Raw genomic sequence first — 21,000 nt, 5'->3', positions numbered from 1 at the left:
TATATATTTACATTAAAAGTTTTATACGTTAACATTAGTTAATGTGATATGAACATAAGAGTGTTTTGATAAATCAACATTAACCAAGATTAATAAATGCAATAAAAATAATTTTTCATTGTTAGTTCATGATATTTAATACATTAGCTAAAGTTAATGAGTTGAACCTTAATGGTTAAGTGTTACCATTTCAAATAATACAGCTTAAACCAGTACTTTACATTAACATTTACTTGTACAAGCAAAGTAATAAAACGCTACAAAAAAACAAAACAAAAAAACCCCCAGCAAAGCGAAAGTATCATTACGCTATTTTCAAAGGCACAAACATACAATGAAGAGAACAATTTGAAAAAGCAGTGCACTCTTATGGCAGAATGAAACAAAGAAACTACAGTATTTTCAAAAATTAACATGAACCAAGATTAATAAATGTTGTAAAACAAATTTTTAATGGTTAGTTCATGATACCTAATGCATTAACTAAGGAACCTTATTATAAAGTGTTACCATTTCAATAAATTACACTGTAAATAATAATTACACAGCATACTGCATGTACAGTTGAATTCAGAAGTTTACATACACTTAGGTTGAAGTAATTAAAACAAATTTTTTTAACCACTCCACAGATTTCATATTAGCAAACTATAGTTTTGGCAAGTCATTTAGTAATTAGTAATTTTTCCAACAATTGTTTACAGACAGATTGTTTCACTTTTCACAATGACTATATCACAATTCCAGTGGGTTAACTGTGCCTTTAAGCAGCTTGGAAAATTCCAAAAAATTATGTCAAGCCTTTAGGCAGTTAGCCTAACGTTTCAGTTTCTTCGTTTTACATAAGGAGGAATATTCCTAATAGATGAATACTCTATGGAGCTTCTGCTTCTGATAGGCTAACTGGCTAACTGGAGTCAATCAGAGGTGTACCTGTGGATATATTTTAAGGCCTATCTTCGAACTCAGTGCCTCTTAGCTTGACATCATGGGAAAATCAAAAGAAATCAGCTAAGACCTCAGAAAAAACATTGTGGACCTCCACAAGTCTAGTTCATCCTTGGGAGCAATTTCCAAATGCCTGAAAGTACCACTTTCATTTGTACAAACAATAGTACACAAGTATAAACACCATGGGACCACACAGCCATCATACCGCTCAGGAAGGAGACGCATTCTGTCTTCTAGAGATGAACGTAGTTTGGTGCGAAAAGTGCAAATCAATCCCAGAACAACAACAAAGGACCTTGTGAAGATGCTGGAGGAAACATGTAGACAAGTATCTACACTATAAGGCCAAAAGTTTGTGGACACCATATGTGCTTGATGAACATAATTTTGATTTCAAAACCTTAGGCATCAATTTCCCTTTGCTGTAATAACAGCTTCCACTCTTTTGGGAAGGCTTTCCACTATACTGTATGTAGTAACATGGCTGCAGGGATTTGCTCTCATTCAGACACAAGGCTATCAGTGAGGTCAGGAACTGATGTTGGTGGATGGGGCCTGACTTACAGTTGCTGTTCCAGTTCACCCCAAAAGTGATCAGAGGGGTTCAGGTCTGGGCTTTGTGCAGGCCAGTCAATTTCTTCCACGCCAGACACAGTAAACCATTTCTTTATGGACCTCAATTTGTTCACAGGGGCATTGTCATGCTGGAACAGAAAAGGGCTATCCCCAAATAGTTGCCACAAAATTGGAAGCACACAAAGCCCAAGCCATTACATAAAGAAACATTAAAATGTTTCTTTCCTGAATTTAATGGAGTAACCAAATTCATTAATTAGAAGGGGGTGTTCACAAACTTTTGGCCATATAGTGTATATCCAAAAGGCTGCTCAGCAAGGAAAATGTGATGAAAGAAATAAAAGCTGAAATAAATCATTCTCTCTGCTATTATTCTGACATTTCACATTCTAAAAATAAAGTAGTGATCCTAACTGACCTAAGACAGGGTATGTTTCTACGATTGAATGTCAGAAATTGTGAAAAACTGAGTTTAAATGTATTTGGCTAAGGTGTATGTAAACTTCTGACTTCAACTGTATATATCTGACAGGTGTCAAAATTGAGTATAAGATGGCCAGTGAAAAAAAAAGTAATACTAGAAATCTGCTAAAATTTCCCCACCTGATGCATAGAAGCCCAGAAGTAACATTCACTTGTAAAAGCAAAGTAACAAAATGCTAGAAAAATGCCTCGAGTTCTACTTCACGATCAAAGCAAAAACATCATTATGATATTTCTAAAGATGCAAGCATACAATAAACAAAACGATAGGAAAAAGAAGTGCACTCTAATGGCAGAAAGGACCAAACAAAACAAAAGATTGCAAAGACTTCAAAGGGACTCGTCCGTGAAGGCTATGTCCTCTTTAAACACATCTAAACTAATTGGTCCATCTATTCTTTCTGACCTCGCTCTACTTGTTTCATTTCTTACAGGTTGCACTACTATGCAGGCGAGGCCCGGTATTCAGCGACTGCACTAACAAAAGCCAGCGAGCAAGTGAATACAGCCTATGTCTAATGAGAATGAATCCTTCCACTACACTAGCTACCAACCACAGAGGGAAAAAAAGCTATTATGGATCTTTAAAAGAGTGGAAACTCTTGATAGGTGTGCAGACGTAGGACTCAAAAGGAGTGAGGCACCTCCCTCTGTGACAGACCTCTGGTTCCTGCTTCTGGGACAATAGAAGAACAAGCTTAATCCTCACCAGCTCATAATGAGCTATAAGCTTTCTTTTCACAGCAAAAATGTCCTCCCTTATTTTGGTGCTAATCAGGGACAAATGCCCAGGTCCCTTTCAGGTTTCACAAACCCCATTCCTTTGCTGCCGCTCTCTTCTCTTGTCCTGCGTTTTCAAGTGTCTTAGGTTGAAGATAAGATGGGTTTGAGATCCGTGAGAATGCACAGGCATTGGCTTAACGTACAGAGGCTCGATGTTCAAGAGGCCCCATTCAGAACTTGCATTTCCAATTGCGCAGAAATGATGGAGGGTTTTGCAACCATACATTAGGGACAAAGAGGCCTTGGAAGTGCTTTTTGATGCTATAAAATAGCTAAAAACAGGCTTTTTGGTTGTAACGCTAAGCAGTAACCATTACAGCCAGAAATTTCTAGGTTCACCCAATGCCCCACCACCACACACGCACTTTTTGGGAAATAAAAGTTATATTTTAAAAAGGTTCATTTTGCTTGGCCGCAGTGCAAAGGAAAGAAAATGTAGCTGGACACATAAAACTGCAACTTTCAAAGGACAGTTCACCCAAAAAAGACAATGTAATCATCATTTACTCACCCTCATGTCCTTTCAAACCCATGCAACTTTCCATGGAACACAAAAGAAGATGTTAGGCAGAGTGTAAGCCTGGTCACCATTCACTTTCATTGTATGGAAAAAGGATGCCATGAAAATGAATGGTGACCAGGCTTACACTCTGCCTAACATCTTCTTTTGTGTTCCACGGAAGAAAGAAAAAGTCAAAAGTTGAGGGTAAGTAAATGATGACAGAATTTTCATTTTTGGGTGAATCATCCCTTTAAATGTCTTCGCGGGCTGCCAACGAACCAGAAAAACAGCCCAGGAAAAACAACAAAGAGCCAAACCCCATTCACAGCATGAAAGGACGAGCATCCAGAGCACCAATGAGGCATGTAGCGCACAGTTTTTCTTCTTTCCCTCCACCACACAAGAAGCAAGAGAAGTGTATGAGGAATCAATTAAAGCAAAATGACACGTAATCGGCTTAGGGAGAATGTTATGAAGCCAGGCAAAAAGAAGAGTTTTGGGGCCCAAACCCTCCAGTACAATTAAACTCCTGCGCATGCTCCCAGATAACCCCGTGGGGTTACACAAATCCAGGCCATTTCAGCGATGAGGGAACTACAAAGTGTTACAAATTAAAAAGCCCTCTAACTATCTGGGCGGCTTTATTCCAATCAGCATGACAAGAAAAAGTCTGAAAGTGCTTCAGAATAATTCTATACATTAGTCGTAAAACGCCATTTGTCTTGCAACAAAGTCTGTTTTTCATCTAGAAAGGAACAGTGTTGGGCAAAACCAGGGGGACGATCTGCCAAACCATTTAACAACAGTGTAGTAGGCACTTGAAAGAGCATGAGGCAGGGGCAGTTCACAACATCAGTGGAGAAGCATTCCATCTTTCTATACCTCCGCTATAACACCTTTGTTCATTTTACATCCTCTTCTACCTTGAAATAACAGCTTTATGGGCTGTGCATATCAAACAAGTTATTGCGATAAAAAAAGTAGATGCAGCGCAATGAATGGAACAGTAAGCAGGTGTCTTGAGCTGCGTTTTCTATCTTCTTTATCGGCTTTATTCCAATCAGCATGACAAGAAAAAGTCTGAAAGTGCTTCAGAATAATTCTATACATTAGTCGTAAAACGCCATTTGTCTTGCATTTGTTCTGAAATGGGATAATTCACCCAAAAATGAAAATTCTGTCATCATTTATTCACCCTCATGCTGTTCCAAACCTATACAGGTTATTCCATGTAAAAACAACCACATTTCAGAAACTTTAGATTTTGTTAATACCAAAAATTCAGAAGAAATATAAACATAAATGATTACAAAAGCCAAAATATTAAATAGCAAGAATAAAAATTTACTGAGTAATCTATTTTATATCGAGGGGGTCAAAATGAAAAATGTTCGCCTGAGATTTTGGAGCAAAACCACAGGTCAAAAAATAACCTTAGAAAGGTGGCAGCATCATTATTTTATTTTGTACACAGAGAAAGGTGGATCTTTCATTATAATTTGTACTTCAGACCTTGTTTTGTTGAACAAGAAAAAGATTAGCTTCATACCATGTGATCCACATCTGGTTTTGGACATTTGAAAATGTGTAAAATTGAACAATATGCACATGGAGCCACACTGAGAGCCTCATATCTCTGAATATGAATAATAAAGAATAATAAGATATCTTTAATTCTTCTGGAGGCAGGCCCTCCAACTTTGGAAAAACAACACAAAAAGTGTTTTTTTCTTATTTTTGGACTTACATCATTGGCATATACTGCAACAAGGGGTGATAAAGTGAGCTGGTTTTAGTAATAGACCTACCAGTCTCTGTGTAAAAATAAAATAATGATGCTGTCACCTTTCTAAGGTTATTTCTAACAGTATTTTTGCTCTAAAATCAAAAAGTCAGGTCACAATTCACTTTGATTTGTATAAATAAAAGATGCAGGTGATAGTGAATGGTGACTGAAGCTAACACTCTGCCTAACATCTTTTTTCGTGTTCCACATTAGAAAAAAAAAGTCAAAAGTGTTTAGAACAACTTAAGGGTGAGTAAATGATAGAATTTTCATTTTTGGATGAACTATCCTTTTAAATGTCTTTGTGGGCTGCATCGAATCGGAAAACAGCAGGAAAAACAACAAAAAGCCCAAACCCCATTCAAACCATGGTAAAAACTATAATCTGCCCCCTTTCCTACAAAATTTTTACTCAGTAAATATTGATTTATGGCATTTCATATTTTGGCTTTAATCATCATTTATGTATTTCTTTCACCAGTAAAAATATATATATATATATATATATATATATACACAACCCCAATTCCAAAAAAGTTGGGACAGTATGAAAAATGCTAATAAAAACAAAAAGGAGTGATTTGTAAATTATATTCACTTTTTCCTATATTGAAAGCACTACAACTAAACATTCTATAATGTTTTACCTTGTGAATTTCATGTTTTTTTTTTTTTTTATTTTTTTTTTTAATGTACAGTAATTTCAAATCAGTTGATTGCAATACGCCCCAAAAAAGTTGACAGGGGCAATTTAAGACTAATAGCAATTTGATGAGTTGAAATAACAAAGCGATGTGAAACAGGAGATGTTAAACAGGTGAAGTAATTGTGTCATAGTACTGTATAAGGAACCTCCAAAAACAGCCTAGTCCTTCAAGAGCAAGGATGTTCAAGACTTGTCAATTTGCCAAGAGATGCTTTAGCAAATAATCCAGCACTTTGAGAACAATGTTCCCCAAAGACAAATTGGAAGGATTTTGGGCATTTCACCCTCTACAGTGCACAATATAGTTAAAAGATTCAAGGAATCTGGTCAAATCTCGGTGCGTAAAGGGCAATGCCGAAAACCACTTCTGAATGAGTGTGATCTCTGATCCCTCAGATGTCACTGTCTTAAAAAACATCATTCATCTGTGATGAATATCATGAACATGGGCTTGGAATTACTTTAGTAAACCTTTGTTAGTCAACATCACTCACCGCTGCATCCACAGATGCAAGTTAAGACTTAACTATGCAAAGCAGAAGCCCTACATCAACACTGTCCAGAAGCGCTGCCGACTTCTCTGGGCTCGATCTCATCTTAGATGGAAAGCAGAACAGTGGAACTGTGTTTTTTTTTGGTCTGAAGAGTCCACTTTTCAAAAAGTTTTTGAAAAACAAAGCAGTCGTGTTATACGGGCCAAAGAAGAAAAGGACTATCCAAGCTGTTAGCGTCAGGTCCAAAAGCCAGTGTCTGTATGGGCCAGGGGTGTGTCAGTGCCCATGGCATGGGTAGCTCGCACATCTGTGGAGCAAAATACTACCATCCAGCACCATCTTTTCCAGGGACATCCCTGCATTTTCCAGCAGGACAACTTCAAACCACATACTGCCCGGATTACAAGTGCATGGCTGTGTGATCAGAGAGTGTTGGTGCTAGATTGGCCTGCCTGCAGTCCTGACCTGTCTCCAATTGAGAATGTGTGGCGCATTATGAAACACACCATATGGCAATGAAGACCCCACACCATTGTGCAGCTAAAGACCTACATAATGGATGAATGGGGGAAAATTCCACTTTCTAAATTCTAAGCCCATAAAATTTTTCAGACTGTCCCAACTTTTTTGGAATTGGGGTTGTATTATCAAAAACAAAATTTTGAGACAGGGACCTCTAGTTGAGTTGACACAGAATGGCTTTCTTTCTTCTGTGGGACACTAAAGGAGATGTTAGGCAGAATGTTCAATCTCAGTCACCATTCACTTTCACTGCATGGAAAGTTGCAATGAAAGTGAATGGTGACTGAGGCTAATATTCTGCCTAACGTCTCCTTTTATGTTCATCAGTTTGGAACAACATAAACGTTGGGTAAATGATGACAGAATTTCCATTTTTGGGGGATCGATCCCTTTTATTTTTTTGTTCTGAAAGATGCAGCCTCTCTCCTAACTTTCTTCATGTTTCCTACAAGATTCATATATCTAGCACACCTACTCTAAGGCATGTCTCAAAAATTCTCAGCCCTGCAGAAAGGAATGCGCCTCCTCTTTCTTCTCTTTCTGGTTGCTGTCTTCCACAGAAGGGGAAGCGATGCAGAACGCTGGTGCAGGCTCTGCAAAGGCCCTGTTAGCCTCGCCTCCCTTTTCAGGACCTTCATAAACAGGGGGATGTGAAATGTAATCCCAAGCCTCATGCATTCAACCGGCCAGGCTGCTTCAAATTTTGTTTGTGTTTTCCCTTTTCCGGCTTTTTGAGTGGCTCCCTCTGTCAGCGCCTTTGAAACCCAAGCTCACCCCCACCTGTAGCGGGACGGGCACCATGTTTTCATAACTGTGTGTTTAAAATGGCATCTTCATTTCCTGAGCTCTGTTTCCGGAGGAGTGCCGTGTTCAAAATTGAATTTATCTTCACTCGCCTTGAATGAAATGTTGACGCAAGGCCAATTAATGTGGATAAGAATGTAGCAGTGTTTTGGAGGTTCTTCTGAGGGTAAATAGAAGATAATCTCTTCCTCTTTTTGAAGGTTTAAAAGGTCAAACATGTTTGATATGATAAACACTGTCCCATAAACAACGATCAAAGAAAGAGATGTTTTGTATCACATTGTGAAAATTCAGACTTGTAACTCAATTTTCGTTGTAAATTCATCGACTTTGAAATTGAACGTCAGCCAGATTTTGCGTTCCCCTCTGTTTTCATAAGCTATTATTTCTCATTCTATCTCTCCCTCCCTCTCTACCTCTTGCTTTTGTTTGAACCATGACTGGCATTGAAACAAAGTCTGTTTTTCATCTAGAAAGGAACAGTGTTGGGCAAAACCAGGGGGACGATCTGCCAAACCATTTAACAACAGTGTAGTAGGCACTTGAAAGAGCATGAGGCAGGGGCAGTTCACAACATCAGTGGAGAAGCATTCCATCTTTCTATACCTCTGCTATAACACCTTTGTTCATTTTACATCCTCTTCTACCTTGAAATAACAGCTTTATGGGCTGTGCATACCAAACAAGTTATTGCGATAAAAAAAGTAGATGCAGCGCAATGAATGGAACAGTAAGCAGGTGTCTTGAGCTGCGTTTTCTATCTTCATATAGTGTCTTAAAAAAGTGCCACTCCTGCGCAAGATGCTAAAAAAAAAAAAAAAAAGCAAAACGATGTCAGTCTAGCTCATGTTTACGTAAAAAATAACAATGAAAAAAAAAAACAACACTGCAGATGGACGCAAAAACACATTTGCAGTGAACAGCCGTATAGATGTATTTTTATAGAAGTAAAAATTATATTCAAAACCTTCAGAGAGGAATTGATTTTAGCGAAAACAAGATATTTATGCAATAACAAACAAGCGATAGGGGTCATTCAGACCGAACTTGTATTAAAAAAACACTCGATGCAGCGCACTGAATGGAACAGAATGCAGGTATTTCGAGACGCATTTTTAAAAGCTGAAGGTCTTTTAAAATGACGCAGTGTATTGAAAATGCTGTGCCCCTGCGCGAGTCACTGAAAAAACAGACATCAAAGAAAATTTGCAAGAAAAAACCCCCCCAAAGATGTCCGTCTAGCCTTTGTTTATATAGAAAAACATTTTTAAAATGTCACAGAAGAATGCAGTGTGAACAATCCTATAGACTACAACAGAAGGGTTCGGGCTGGCAGTAAAAATTATTATCAAAACCTCCACAGAAACTTTTTTTTTTTGAGGGATAACATTTCAACTCTTCCAAGCCAGACCCTCTATGAGCTCTGAAGTTGTTAAATCATGGTATACTGTATACTTGTGTAAAAGCCACAAGTCTGTGCATTTTCAACTGCTGAAAAGAGATCCACCAATCAGAGAAGTCACTGTTACCATGGAAAGACAGCAAGCGGGGCTGTAGTGAGTTTTTGCAGGCTAGCAGAGACTTGCTAGATAACGTTAGCTCACTACCTAAAACATAATGTTAATTAACAAAAAGGTGCATGGTGTGAACGGCCCCTTAGAGCATAAAAGAGAGTAGCTGTGTTTTCTGATAAGTACATACATTAAAAGACACAACATTCCAGACTAATTGAATTACATTATTTGTAATGCTTTATGGAATAAGTCGTTTATTCATTCCATCACAATTTACATTTTTTTGTCATTCTCTGATTTGTAAATACTTTTTCAACTTCGATTCAAATGTTTTAGAGATTTGATTCATGGAAAAAGTAATGAAAAAAGCAGCTGCAAATGTTGGATTATGCATTTGCAGTCTGTACCTTTTCTCTTAACAATCCCTTACCCATAATTCACACATAGCATCCTTCTTTGTGCAAGACTGAGGTTAATTCTCATCTATTATTTTACAACATATAAGAAGCAGAAAGATCAATTTTCAGTCAAACTGGTAAATCAAAATGTTCAGTTATCAAAAATCCCAGAGTAACCGAGATGCAAGATATTACTAATGTGTCACACAAACCTAATCTGAGAGATACCTGCTGTTTGAGAACTGTGACATTGCTTCATTTCTCGAGATGGGCGATTGAGGATGAGACACAGATTTCTCAATTAAACTGATGAAACCGAATACATGCCTTCTGGCTCTTTGAATTTCATTCAGTATTTAATCAATTATTTCAGACTATAAGTCTATGAAGGCTGCTATCCGATCGGTTTTCTTTAATTTAGCCTCAAGACAGCTGTGGAATCTGACACTTGCGTCACAGTGTGCGTGAAGACCACAGATTACGGCTGGAACGATACGGTCTTGTCATATGGTTTTTTTACTCAATGAATTCACAGCTCAGAAATTGGCTTCTTGTGTCATTCACCATGCTAAATTCAGCTATGTGATTGAACTTAAAGGGACAGTTCACCCAAAATGGCAAATTCTGTCACCATTTACTCACCCTCATGTCGTTCCAAATCCATTTGACTTTCTTCCGTGGAATAAATATTTATAGATTTTTATTGTATTTTTATTTATAGAATAGATATTTAAAGCAGCATGGTCAAGATGTTTTTTTCTGTACAGTGAAGGTGAATGGGGACCACAGCTGTAAGGCAAGATTTTCAGTGAATAACGACTTCAATTTGAGTCTGTTTCTTGCACAATGCTAACGTATGGCCTGAGAAGTCTCGGAATATATAGCGCACAAGTCATATGGACTAAATTTATTATGCTTTATGGTGCCTTTTTGGTCCTTTATGGAGCTTTACGGCCACTGGTCTCCATGCACTTTCATAGAATGGAAGAGAGCAACTCAAACCTTCTGCTAAACCTTACCTTTAAGAAAGTAAGTCATAAGGGTTTGAAATGACATGAGGGTGAGCAAATGATGACAGAATTTTGAACTATTCCTTTAAAGTCTTTTGCAAATAATGTTTCATAAAGATCGTAAGAGTTTCACACACCCACTGCCAGTTTGACCGTGATAGGGCCTCTTGAAGCCCACGGGGAAACCCTGTGTAGCGATCAGCAGATATCTCGAGCTCCAGTTTTCCTGCTCGCCGATCACTACCAGATGTTGGCTGAACAGCAGCTTCTAGGGCCTGAACAAACTGCACAAATCACTATAAATCACCAGGCACTTCCCAGCAGCTTCCTACATGTCTCAATTCCGCAATCATGTCTGCAATGTCATCGCAAACACACAGTAAATCTCAATCTTGATCATTTTGTTTTCTTTTGATAGTTTATACAGGTGAAGGAAAAAACAACACAACAACCAGGAACAAGGGTACTGAAACCAATATGATTACTGCAAAAAAAATCATGTTTGAGTACTTTTGTCTTGTTTTCTAGAGTGAATTTGATTTGACAAAAATCGATGCAGTGCAAGATCAGTCATCAATTTTTTTGGTCAGTTTTCACAGAACAGAACAACTGTAAAAAGCTAATATTGTCAACTTTTAGGAGTATGCAAGCACCTAGATGGCTTTAAAGTTAATGGACTAAAACCCACAAAACTCTAATTTAGATTTTATGGGTTCTTTAAAACTATATATAAAAAAAACGAGGTATGAAAAATAAACATTACTCAAGATGTATGAAGATGTATGGTGACTGAGTCTAACATTCTTCGTAACATCTCTTTTTGAGTTCCACATAAGAAGAAAAAGTCATACAGGTACAGTTTTGGAACAACATGAAGGTGAGTAAAATGATGACAGCATTTTCATTTTTGGGTGAACTATCCATTTATCTTATGCAATTTTGCTTCTCAAGACACTTTGTCTTGTTTTAAGGATGTTTAGGTATGTTTACTGAAAAACAAGTCAAAAATACTGATTAAGAAAATACTCATTGCAGCAAAAATCTGTTCTTTCTTTTAGTCTTTTTTTCTCCATCATATAATGACTCTATGTTCCATTGGCCTCTCTGAAAGCTACTTCTTTTCTCATTATTCTCTTCCAGTGATGCATCTTCTGTCGTAATTCTGATGTTACAAAAAGTCAATAAATATGGATCCTGTAGCAGTGCACTGAAGAATAAATCTTTGGATGCAAAGCTAGCAGTGAATGAGTGGGTATAGGCACTACGGGAGGAAATAGAAACATAGCAGGCCCAGGACAGGGAACATGGTTGGAGTCTGTGAGGAGAGAGAGCATCTCAAAGCCTGAGCGGCCCATGATAGATGGACAGTAATGTGTTTCCCATCTGGTTTGAGGAAGGGCAAAGCCACTAATGAGTCCTATCAACACAGGTCTCCTGTCCTCACTGGGACATTTGATCACTGAGCCGCACAGGACAGAAAATGACTCCACAATCTGTTCTACCACGCAAAAGAGCCCGACTAACTGATGACTGCTCCTGATGTTAGAAAACAAGGGTTTGGTGTGGAGATAATGTTTAAATATGGAAAATGCAATGCCTCACAATGCTAGTTGTGACCCAAAATAAAACAAAATAGAAAATTACTGTTTTATATATACATACATACATATATATATATATACACACACAGTACTGTGCAAAAGTTTTAGGCACAAAAATGTTAAATAGTGAGGATGTCTTCAAAAATAATGACATAAATAGTTTTCATTTATCACTTAAATGTCATACAAAGTCCAGTAAACATAAAAAAGCTAAATAAATATCAACACCGGGACACAGTTTTTCTTGATTGTTGGTAGATAGGATGTTCCAAGCTTCTTGGAGAAAATTGCCACAGTTCTTCTATTTATTTAGGCTGTCTCAATTGCTTTTGTCTCTTTATGTAATCTCAGACTGAACCGATGTTCAGTGGGGGGCTTTGTGGGGGCCATGACATCTGTTGCAGGGCTCCCTGTTCTTCTATTCTAATAATTTCTATTTGTAAAAGTAATGTTTGGGAGTCTAACTTTTATATTTCCTATTGACACACTAAAGCTGAAGATCTTAAGACAAATGCTTTTGTGAAACATCTTATGTGCCTAAGACTTTTGCACATTACTGTATATATATAATTATTATTATTATTATCATTAGTGGTACTTGCTAAGGCAAGCATCACTACTACATTTATTAATACTTAAGGCTAGGTTTGGGTATACTTCATTTTTCTGTGTGCTGTTGCGTCTTGCGCAAAGTCGAGTGCTCAGAATTTCAAAGTATACACTTTTAACATTGAATGATGGGAAAATGGGAGGAACAGGATTGGGAAATGTTGCAAACTGGATTCGAACCTGGGTCGTCTACATAAGCACCACAGCTTAATGTGTAACCACTAAGCCATGGCCTCAACAGATTCAGTTTTGTTTTTAAAACAAGCGGCAAGGCTTTTTATTAATGGAAGTGTTTGATCTAAGATCTGTAGTCTTAATCTAACATGCTTTGTGAACACATGCCTGAGTATTTATCATAGTTAAGGTACATTAACTAGAAGAACTGGATCTGGAAGTGAGGAATTCCATTAGTGGTTTCAGAAATCGCCTCGATGTTGACCCCAAATGGAAGTTTCAAGTGGAATAAAAAAAAGAGTGCCACTGGAAGCAAACCAAGCTAACTTGAAAATATAAGATCATGAAAAGTGAAAAATGTAAGGGAATATTTCTTTTTCCTCAAGCTCGTATAATTCAGAACTCTGGCTTCTGTGCAGAGATGTGCTTTGGTGCAATCAAATATATTCAAGTTGGAATGGAAAACTGTGAAAATATATATACCTTATAAAACATGGTCTGCGATTAGGGAGTTGGCAGGGTGAAGAGGCAGCCGTAATAAGAAAAAGGTGTCAATATTCTTCAAATGCAAACATGGAACAATAAAAGGCAAAACTTTAGGTGTCCTGAACAAATTACTGAAACCACAAACACATTTTGAGGAAGAAATGGATCACTTCTCATCCTCATTTTCACAGTTCATCAGTGCACAGAAAAAAACATGACTGCACTTTATTTTAACATACGCAAAGCCATATAAACACCATAGCGTGGATGTTATGACATCTCATAAATGTACAGTAGTCCACCAGGGGAATCATCTTTAAAAGCTGTAGAAAATCATGCAGGAAAACAACATCTATGAATATAAAAATGTTTCATTCTAAATAAAAGACCAGCTCAGAGATTAAAGGAAACCTCAAAATTGGTGGTTGGAAATTATCCAATTATCCATAAAGATATTTAGACACATTTTAGATATTTAAAGGAATAGTTTCCCCAAAATAAAAATGCTATCATCATGTCCTCAATCCTCCAATCCTTGGACTTTCTTCCATGTAACACAAAAATGGATGTCTTGTAAAAGCAGTAGCTGATTTGGTTCACAAAACCAGTCCGAATGATTCATTCATGAATCAGACTGATCCAGTCCTCATTTTCCACTCACTGACTCGATCCGGTCACACTGGTTTATAGCTCACTGGAGGGGAAAATTATAAATGAATAATTAACTACTTTTATGATTCTTTTATGGTGCTTTTGCATTTCGCATTACTTTTTTTAGGCTTAAAAGCTTCTGTGAGGGTGAGTAAATGATGACTAAATTTTCATTTTTGGTTGACTTACTCCTTTAAATATCATTATTTGCTGAACATAAAAAACAACATGTTTTTTAAGCACTTTAAACACTTAACACCCATCAAACTGCAGCTCAGTCTCAACTGGCGAGGCTTGAATTACATGTAAAGGTGGGATGTGCCAGCAAAGAGATTAGGAAACAAGTCTAAGTTCAAGCGCCCCGACTAAAGCATGGCGAAGACAGTTGCGGTGCATCAAAGCTGCCCTGGCACATCTTGGGTGTCCCAGCACAGTGGGTGCAACTGCTCAACTGAGGTTATCTTGGCATTTGCCCACCGTCCCCCCTACCTCCACCCGTCCAAAATTCAGGGGTTTGATTATTGCCTTCAGCTGCAGAGAAACTACTCATTCAAGCTTAATTATATGAAGGCTTTATACACGCTAATTGTCTTACACTCAAATTTCATGCTTTGATTCTCCTCTGACAATTAATGCTCTAGTTTTTGAACTAGAGTGGGGAGAGAAGGGCTAGACTTCATACAATGTACTTAGTTGGAAGTTTATTTTATTATTTTTCTTCCTTAAATGTAATTTAATTACTTTGATTCATTTATTTGTTTGTGTTATGCTAGACATCTTGCAGTGAACCAAAATTCAACCAAGTGATTATTACCCAAGATTTGAAATGCATCCCTATCTTCGCACACGGTGTAAAAATGTGCAGATTCGATGATCCAATGTTTATATAATATATACATTCAGTATATACATTTGTGTGTGTATACACCGATCAGCCACAACATTAAAACCACCTGCCTAATATTGTGTAGGTCCCCCTCTTAACGCCGAGATGATATACTTCTCACCACAATTGTACAGAGCGGTTATCTGAGTTACCGTAGACTTTTTCAGTTCAAACCAGTCTGGCAATTCTCTGTTGACCTCTCTCATCAACAAGGCATTTCTGTCAGAACTGCCGCTCACTGGATGTTTTTTGTTTTTGGCACCATTCTGAGTAAATTCTAGAGACTGTTGTGTGTGAAAATCCCAGGAGATCAGCAGTTACAGAAATACTAAATCAGCCCGTCTGGCACCAACAATCATCCATGCGATTATCTAATCAGCCAATCGTGCAGCAGCAGTGTGAGGAGGGTCAGGAGCTTCAGCAAATGTTCACATTAACCATTAGAATGGGAAAAATAAAAATGCCAGATGGGCTGGTTTGAGTATTTCTGTAACTGCTGATCTCCTGAGATTTTCACGCACAACAGTCTCTAGAATTTACTCAAGATGGTGCCAGGTAGATGGTTTTAATGTTGTGGCTGATCTGTGTATATCTACAGTATATACAGTATACACCCCAACAATGACCCAGCTCACTATTCTAACCAGCACCGTGGCAGCAGTGGAGTCATTCAGGTTCCTGGGCACTACCATCTCACAGAACCTGAAGTGGGACACCCACATTGACTCCATTATGAAAAAGGCCTAGTACTTCCTTCGCCAGCTGAGGAAGTTCAACCTGCCACAGGCGCTGCTGATACAGTTCTACTCAGCAGTCATCGAGTCTGTCCTCTGCACTTCAATAACTGTCTGGTTTGGTTCAGCCACGAAATCAGACATCAGAAGACTACAAAGGACAGTTCGGACTGCTGAGAGGATTATTAGTTGCCCCCTGCCCTCCCTTCAAGAAATGTACACTTCCAGAGTGAGGAAAAGGGCTGGAAAAATCACTCTGGACCCCACTTACCCAACCCACTTCCTTTTTGAACTGTTGCCTTCTGGCCGACGCTTCAGAGCAATGAGCACCAGAACCATCAGGCACAGGAACAGTTTTTTCCCTCAGGCTATCCATCTCACGAACAGTTAAAACTGCCCCATTGAGCAATAATTATGTGCAATACACAGCTTAGTCTAACATATCCTTCCTCTTCTGCCATACATTCCCTTGAATCTTTATATAACAGATTTGTATTTGTACACACGTGTGTATATTTTATATATATATATATATATATATATATATATATATATATATATATATATATATATATAGTCTTATTGTGTATTTCTATATATACTTATATTCACTTTTTTTTTTTTTTTTTTTTAATTATTGTTATTATTGTTATCTCTGTCTTGTTATTGTATTGTTGTGTTGTTTGTGCACTGGAAGCTTCTGTCACCAAGACAAATTCCTTGTATGTGTAAGCACACTTGGCAATAAAGCTCATTCTGATTCTGATTCTGATTGATTAAGCTTCCCTTTGTCGTATTTGATATGAGTCAGATATTAAATCAAAGGGGATTATAAATTAGCATGCATACTTTCACAAACATTATACGTTGTCCTTGTATAATGCAATACTTAACAGGGCAAAAGAAAATAATTTTCTACTGCCAGTTATCAGTGTGGGGACTCAACAGGACTGGAATATGCACACTTCAGCAGAGAACAAGTTTACGTAGTCAATACTCTACTACAGTGGTTCTCAACCTTTTTTTTATGAACACCCCCTACTTCATTTTCATTATGTGACATAATTTGAAAGCGGAGACTTTGTGTTACCAAAAAAAACCACAAAACTCAAAATTGTTATTATTTGCTTAATTTGCTCGATGCAACTTCAATGCATTGCATAATTTTAAAGTTTTCTTAATAAATTCAGTCAGCTTATGCATCATGAATGTGAGACCAAACTTAAGCAGATGTAGGGCTATATCTGGGGCCTATAAAATTAAAATGCTAAGACAGAAGACATAAGTGAAAAGACCAATATTGCAGATTTTGTCCCACTGAAATGCTCATTATACGTTACAGAAAGTAAGGTTATCTATAACATCATAAAAAGTAAAAAGTTAACACATAATTTTTGTAACTAAATGAGCTTGAACTACTTTCATCAACTGAGTCATCTCTTGGAATTTCTGAAGGCAAACAAAATCAGTAATATTTTCTTACACTCAAACAAAAATATTTTAGCCTATTTTTTTTTTTTTTTTTTAGGATTTACACATTTCTATTTCATCTAAAAAAAATAAAATAAAAAAAGTGTATTTTGCATTTGACCTTATGAAAATTTAAATGTATTTATTGATATATTTTTATAGTTTTAACAGTGGTATTTGTGGAACAAATGCATACCGACTGTATAATGGAGTCTAGATAAACTTTTTAATGCAAAAAGGAACTTGACGATAGATTTAATTAACATGACTGATAAAAGGCCCAAATTTGTAACCTAATGCCCCTTCTCTACTAATTTGATCTCAGCGCCCCCTGGCATCCTTTGAACACCCACTGGGGGGGGTGGTAACACCCCCGTTGAGAACCCCTGCTCTACTAGATGCACATGCAGGGGTCAACATCACTAATGATCCACTGTATTCTACAAAACAAACCATTTACTAGGATGTTCTCGATTCCTGTAATTTAGCATTACATAGGGCTCATCTGAGAGGCAAATAAAAGGATCATTAACTTCGTCCAGCTAATATAAAACTCACCCTGAAAGAGGCACTTCATTTAGGGCCTCCATTTAGACTTCGCATTGCATTAGATAAACATTTTTTCAGTCCCAAATTACCCCACTGGTTTACATGATCATCCTTTAAGTTTAAGGTGGCTACACCCAGAGGTGATCATTGTGCTATCTGAAGTTATGTGATTTGCTGTTTTGCATTGGTGTACCAACTCTGATGAATGCACTTGGAGTCGGGTTTGTGTCCTCAAAAAGTGTTTAAGGGGGCTGGTGGGATCACAAGACTGGCCCAGAGCCCCTCCTCATGTAAGTGGACAGATCACCATGTGGAACATGGCCAAATAAGGCCCTGATTAATTTGGCGGGCGGCCATTGTGCTCATTCAGCCCTCTAAACTTTACACACAAAAGAACAAAGGTCCATCTACTGCACGACACAACTGAGAAAAGGCCACTGAGAAACCCAAAATGGTCAGAGAGATGAGGATAAAGTATTTTAAGGATCATTACGCTAATTTTTACAGTTTGGCCATTTCTGATTGGCTGAAACTGAGGAAGTTGCTGTATATGACTTTTGTCAGAGTGAAAGACGACATTTTAAATTTAAAAATGAGGCAGTGGGGAACAGAAGTACAGTCTGTTCAATATGTTGTACAAAATACCCAAAATTACCAAACAGCTACAGTATATTTGGAAGAAGCCTTTTTTTAGGACTATTATGCTAATTATCAAGATTTGGACATTTCTGGTTGGATAAAACTAAGGAGGTAGCAATTTATAGCCATAGACATTTGTCTATTGGCATATTTAATTTGATACAAATGAAAATGATGCTTTGAGGGAGAGAAGTACAGTGTGTTCAAAATGTTGTATGAAATACCCAAAATGACCAAAAAGTTTTGGATGAAGTACTTCAAGGATCATTATGCAAAATTTTCGATAATCAGCTATTTTAAGAAGTTAAAATAGCACGAAACACTCACCGATGACGATAAGGGTGTAGTTAATGTTGATGCTGCCGAAGCCATTTGTGGCTTTACAAATGAAAGTTCCAGCGTCCTCTGCCTCCACCTCTTTGATACGCAGGGCTTGCTGGAGAACTCTGAAGCGCATCCAACCACTGTGGATGTTTCTTCCATCTTTGGTCCACATGATGAGGGGCGGTGGGTCCCCCTCCACAGGACACTGAAGTTTCATGGTGCGTCCAATCCTCACAGTCTGCCGGTGGGCTACCTTCTCTGCAACACGTGGGGGACCTAGAGATGAATAGACTGGTTAGTACCAGCTGTTAATACTTTTCATGATAGAGTGCCATAAATTACTAATATCCTTTTCACACTTGATACATTTCTAGAGTCCAAATCTGAAACCGAGTGTCCAAAATGTGCTAGATTGACGTATTTTGGCGCATATTGTGCAGAAGCGCCGTGTTTTTAGACACAGTGCCAGGTAAACAAGAACATCAACTTTTAAAAGCATGTCTCAAGATACCTGTGTTCTAGCTTTTTGTAGCACAAGAATGCATTTGGTCTGAATGGTCCCTTTTATTGAATCTTTTGTCATTAACACAAGAACCTAAAATACTGTTTGTTGATGCAAAATATGGGGTAATTTCAGGTAAACTGATTTTCTTTTTGACATTCACCTCAAAAGTCAAAATTGGCTCAATTAACATGCAATTACTCTATATAATCAATAGCATTTGACTTCGTTGCGTTCACATCAAACCCCAAACTGCCCTTTTCAAATGGACTTGAGTGTGATTTCTTTGTTCGCACCTAATTTCGGAGGACAGCTTTTTTTGAACTTTAATCAAACCTGCCAATCGGTCCCAACCAAAACCTCTAGTGTGAAAGTGGCATAAGATTGCCCACTCTCATGCTAGACTTGAAATTTTCTGTTCTAAAAATCTTCTACTTTCTTCTTGCATACTGGTTGTTTGACTCCAGTCCGACAATGCAAAACGAAGGACTCGATGATTTAATCCTAGGCATTTGCTTTCCAACAGATTTTCTTGCCTGGCTGAGCAGAGCGAGGCTTCCCCCTGCCCACGCACATAGCCTTGCTTACTCCCGCTAAAAGATTGCTGGCAGGAAATTGATAGTGTCACTGTTTATGTCTGTGGGGAAGTTGTAACCGCAGTCCCCTGTCAACCAGCCACGTCTAGCTGGAGTACTCTGCTACTGGACTGCAACGGGCGGCATTGTTTGTGCGCACCTCTGTTGGTGGCTTCTCAGAGGTTAAAAGGGTCTGCAAATATTGTCCACACTCAAAGCTGTGTGAGTCACTCTATTGTCTGTTTACGTAAGACTAATGCAAGACTGGATCCATTTAGCTGCCACAGAACCAGGCTTAGGAAGATCTTGTGGCGAAAAACTGGAGAAACAGATTCCTACATGCAGTAATTGCATGAAGGATATTGTTTTAGATCTTTTCTTTAAAAAAAGAATAACATGAAGTGGAAGGAATTTTTTTATCTTATTGTCAGATGTCTGTCCAATACTTAATCATTTCCAAATCCATCTCAGCAAATTAGATGTGGAATCTGATGCAAAGGATTGCAGAAAGACTTAATCTACATGGATAAACTAGGCTCTGTTCCGAAACCTGTAAGTTTGCAGCTAAGACAGTATAGAATGAGACAGGCCACTAGTATTCTTATGAATGGGAGAAATCATTACGCTGAATATGGAAGCCGTGAGAATGAAACTCCCGTTTTACAGTTAAAAGAGCCAATCACGTTTTTGAAAGACACCTGTCAGTTTTCATCGAGAAGCTGGAGCAGCCAGTGTTTTTTAGCGTGATCTTGAGCTAAAGAAGCACAATTTACAAACCATAATTGACAGATTTGATTGCTGAATTGAAATATGTTATTTACTAGTAATATTGATGAACCATTTTGGAGACTGTTTCTATGCTATCAAAACAATACACTAATAAATATGAAAATACATAGCACAAACAAATATTGGTTAAAATAGAACATGTTTACTTAGATATTTTTAATTAACTGGATTATTTTTTATTTAATTTGACATTTTAATTCGATACTATTCAGTATTGAATGAATTATAATTATATTTTAATCACCATTTCTCTCACTTAATCTGCTTTATTTAATAGATTTTTTCTTTGAAGTTGTCACAATGCATTTTGGGATTGCATTCTCCGCAAAGAATACATGCAGTGCTGCCTTGGTATTTCAGAAGAAGGGTAGGGTATTGATACAGATTTCCAGATTCAATTCAATTCCGATTCACAAGCTCTTAATACGAATCCGATTTAATTCATTTAGGTATATTTAAGTTATAATGTCCATTTTGGTTAT

General features: G+C 37.6%; 1 protein-coding gene across 3 annotated transcripts in view; it reads right to left on the bottom strand.

Moving 5' to 3' along the window:
* Nucleotides 1-21,000, bottom strand: part of LOC127417727 (fibroblast growth factor receptor-like 1) — a 78,019-nt gene that overhangs the window by 20,641 nt on the left and 36,378 nt on the right. For all 3 annotated transcript variants that reach the window (XM_051657910.1, XM_051657912.1, XM_051657911.1), the window contains exon 3: nucleotides 18,656-18,928. In XM_051657910.1, the coding sequence (XP_051513870.1) occupies nucleotides 18,656-18,928 (273 nt within the window). The remainder of the gene's footprint in view (nucleotides 1-18,655; nucleotides 18,929-21,000) is intronic.

Source organism: Myxocyprinus asiaticus, chromosome 27 (genome assembly GCF_019703515.2).
Source record: "Myxocyprinus asiaticus isolate MX2 ecotype Aquarium Trade chromosome 27, UBuf_Myxa_2, whole genome shotgun sequence".
Lineage (NCBI taxonomy): Eukaryota > Metazoa > Chordata > Actinopteri > Cypriniformes > Catostomidae > Myxocyprinus > Myxocyprinus asiaticus.
This window is presented reverse-complemented; position numbering and strand designations above follow the sequence as displayed.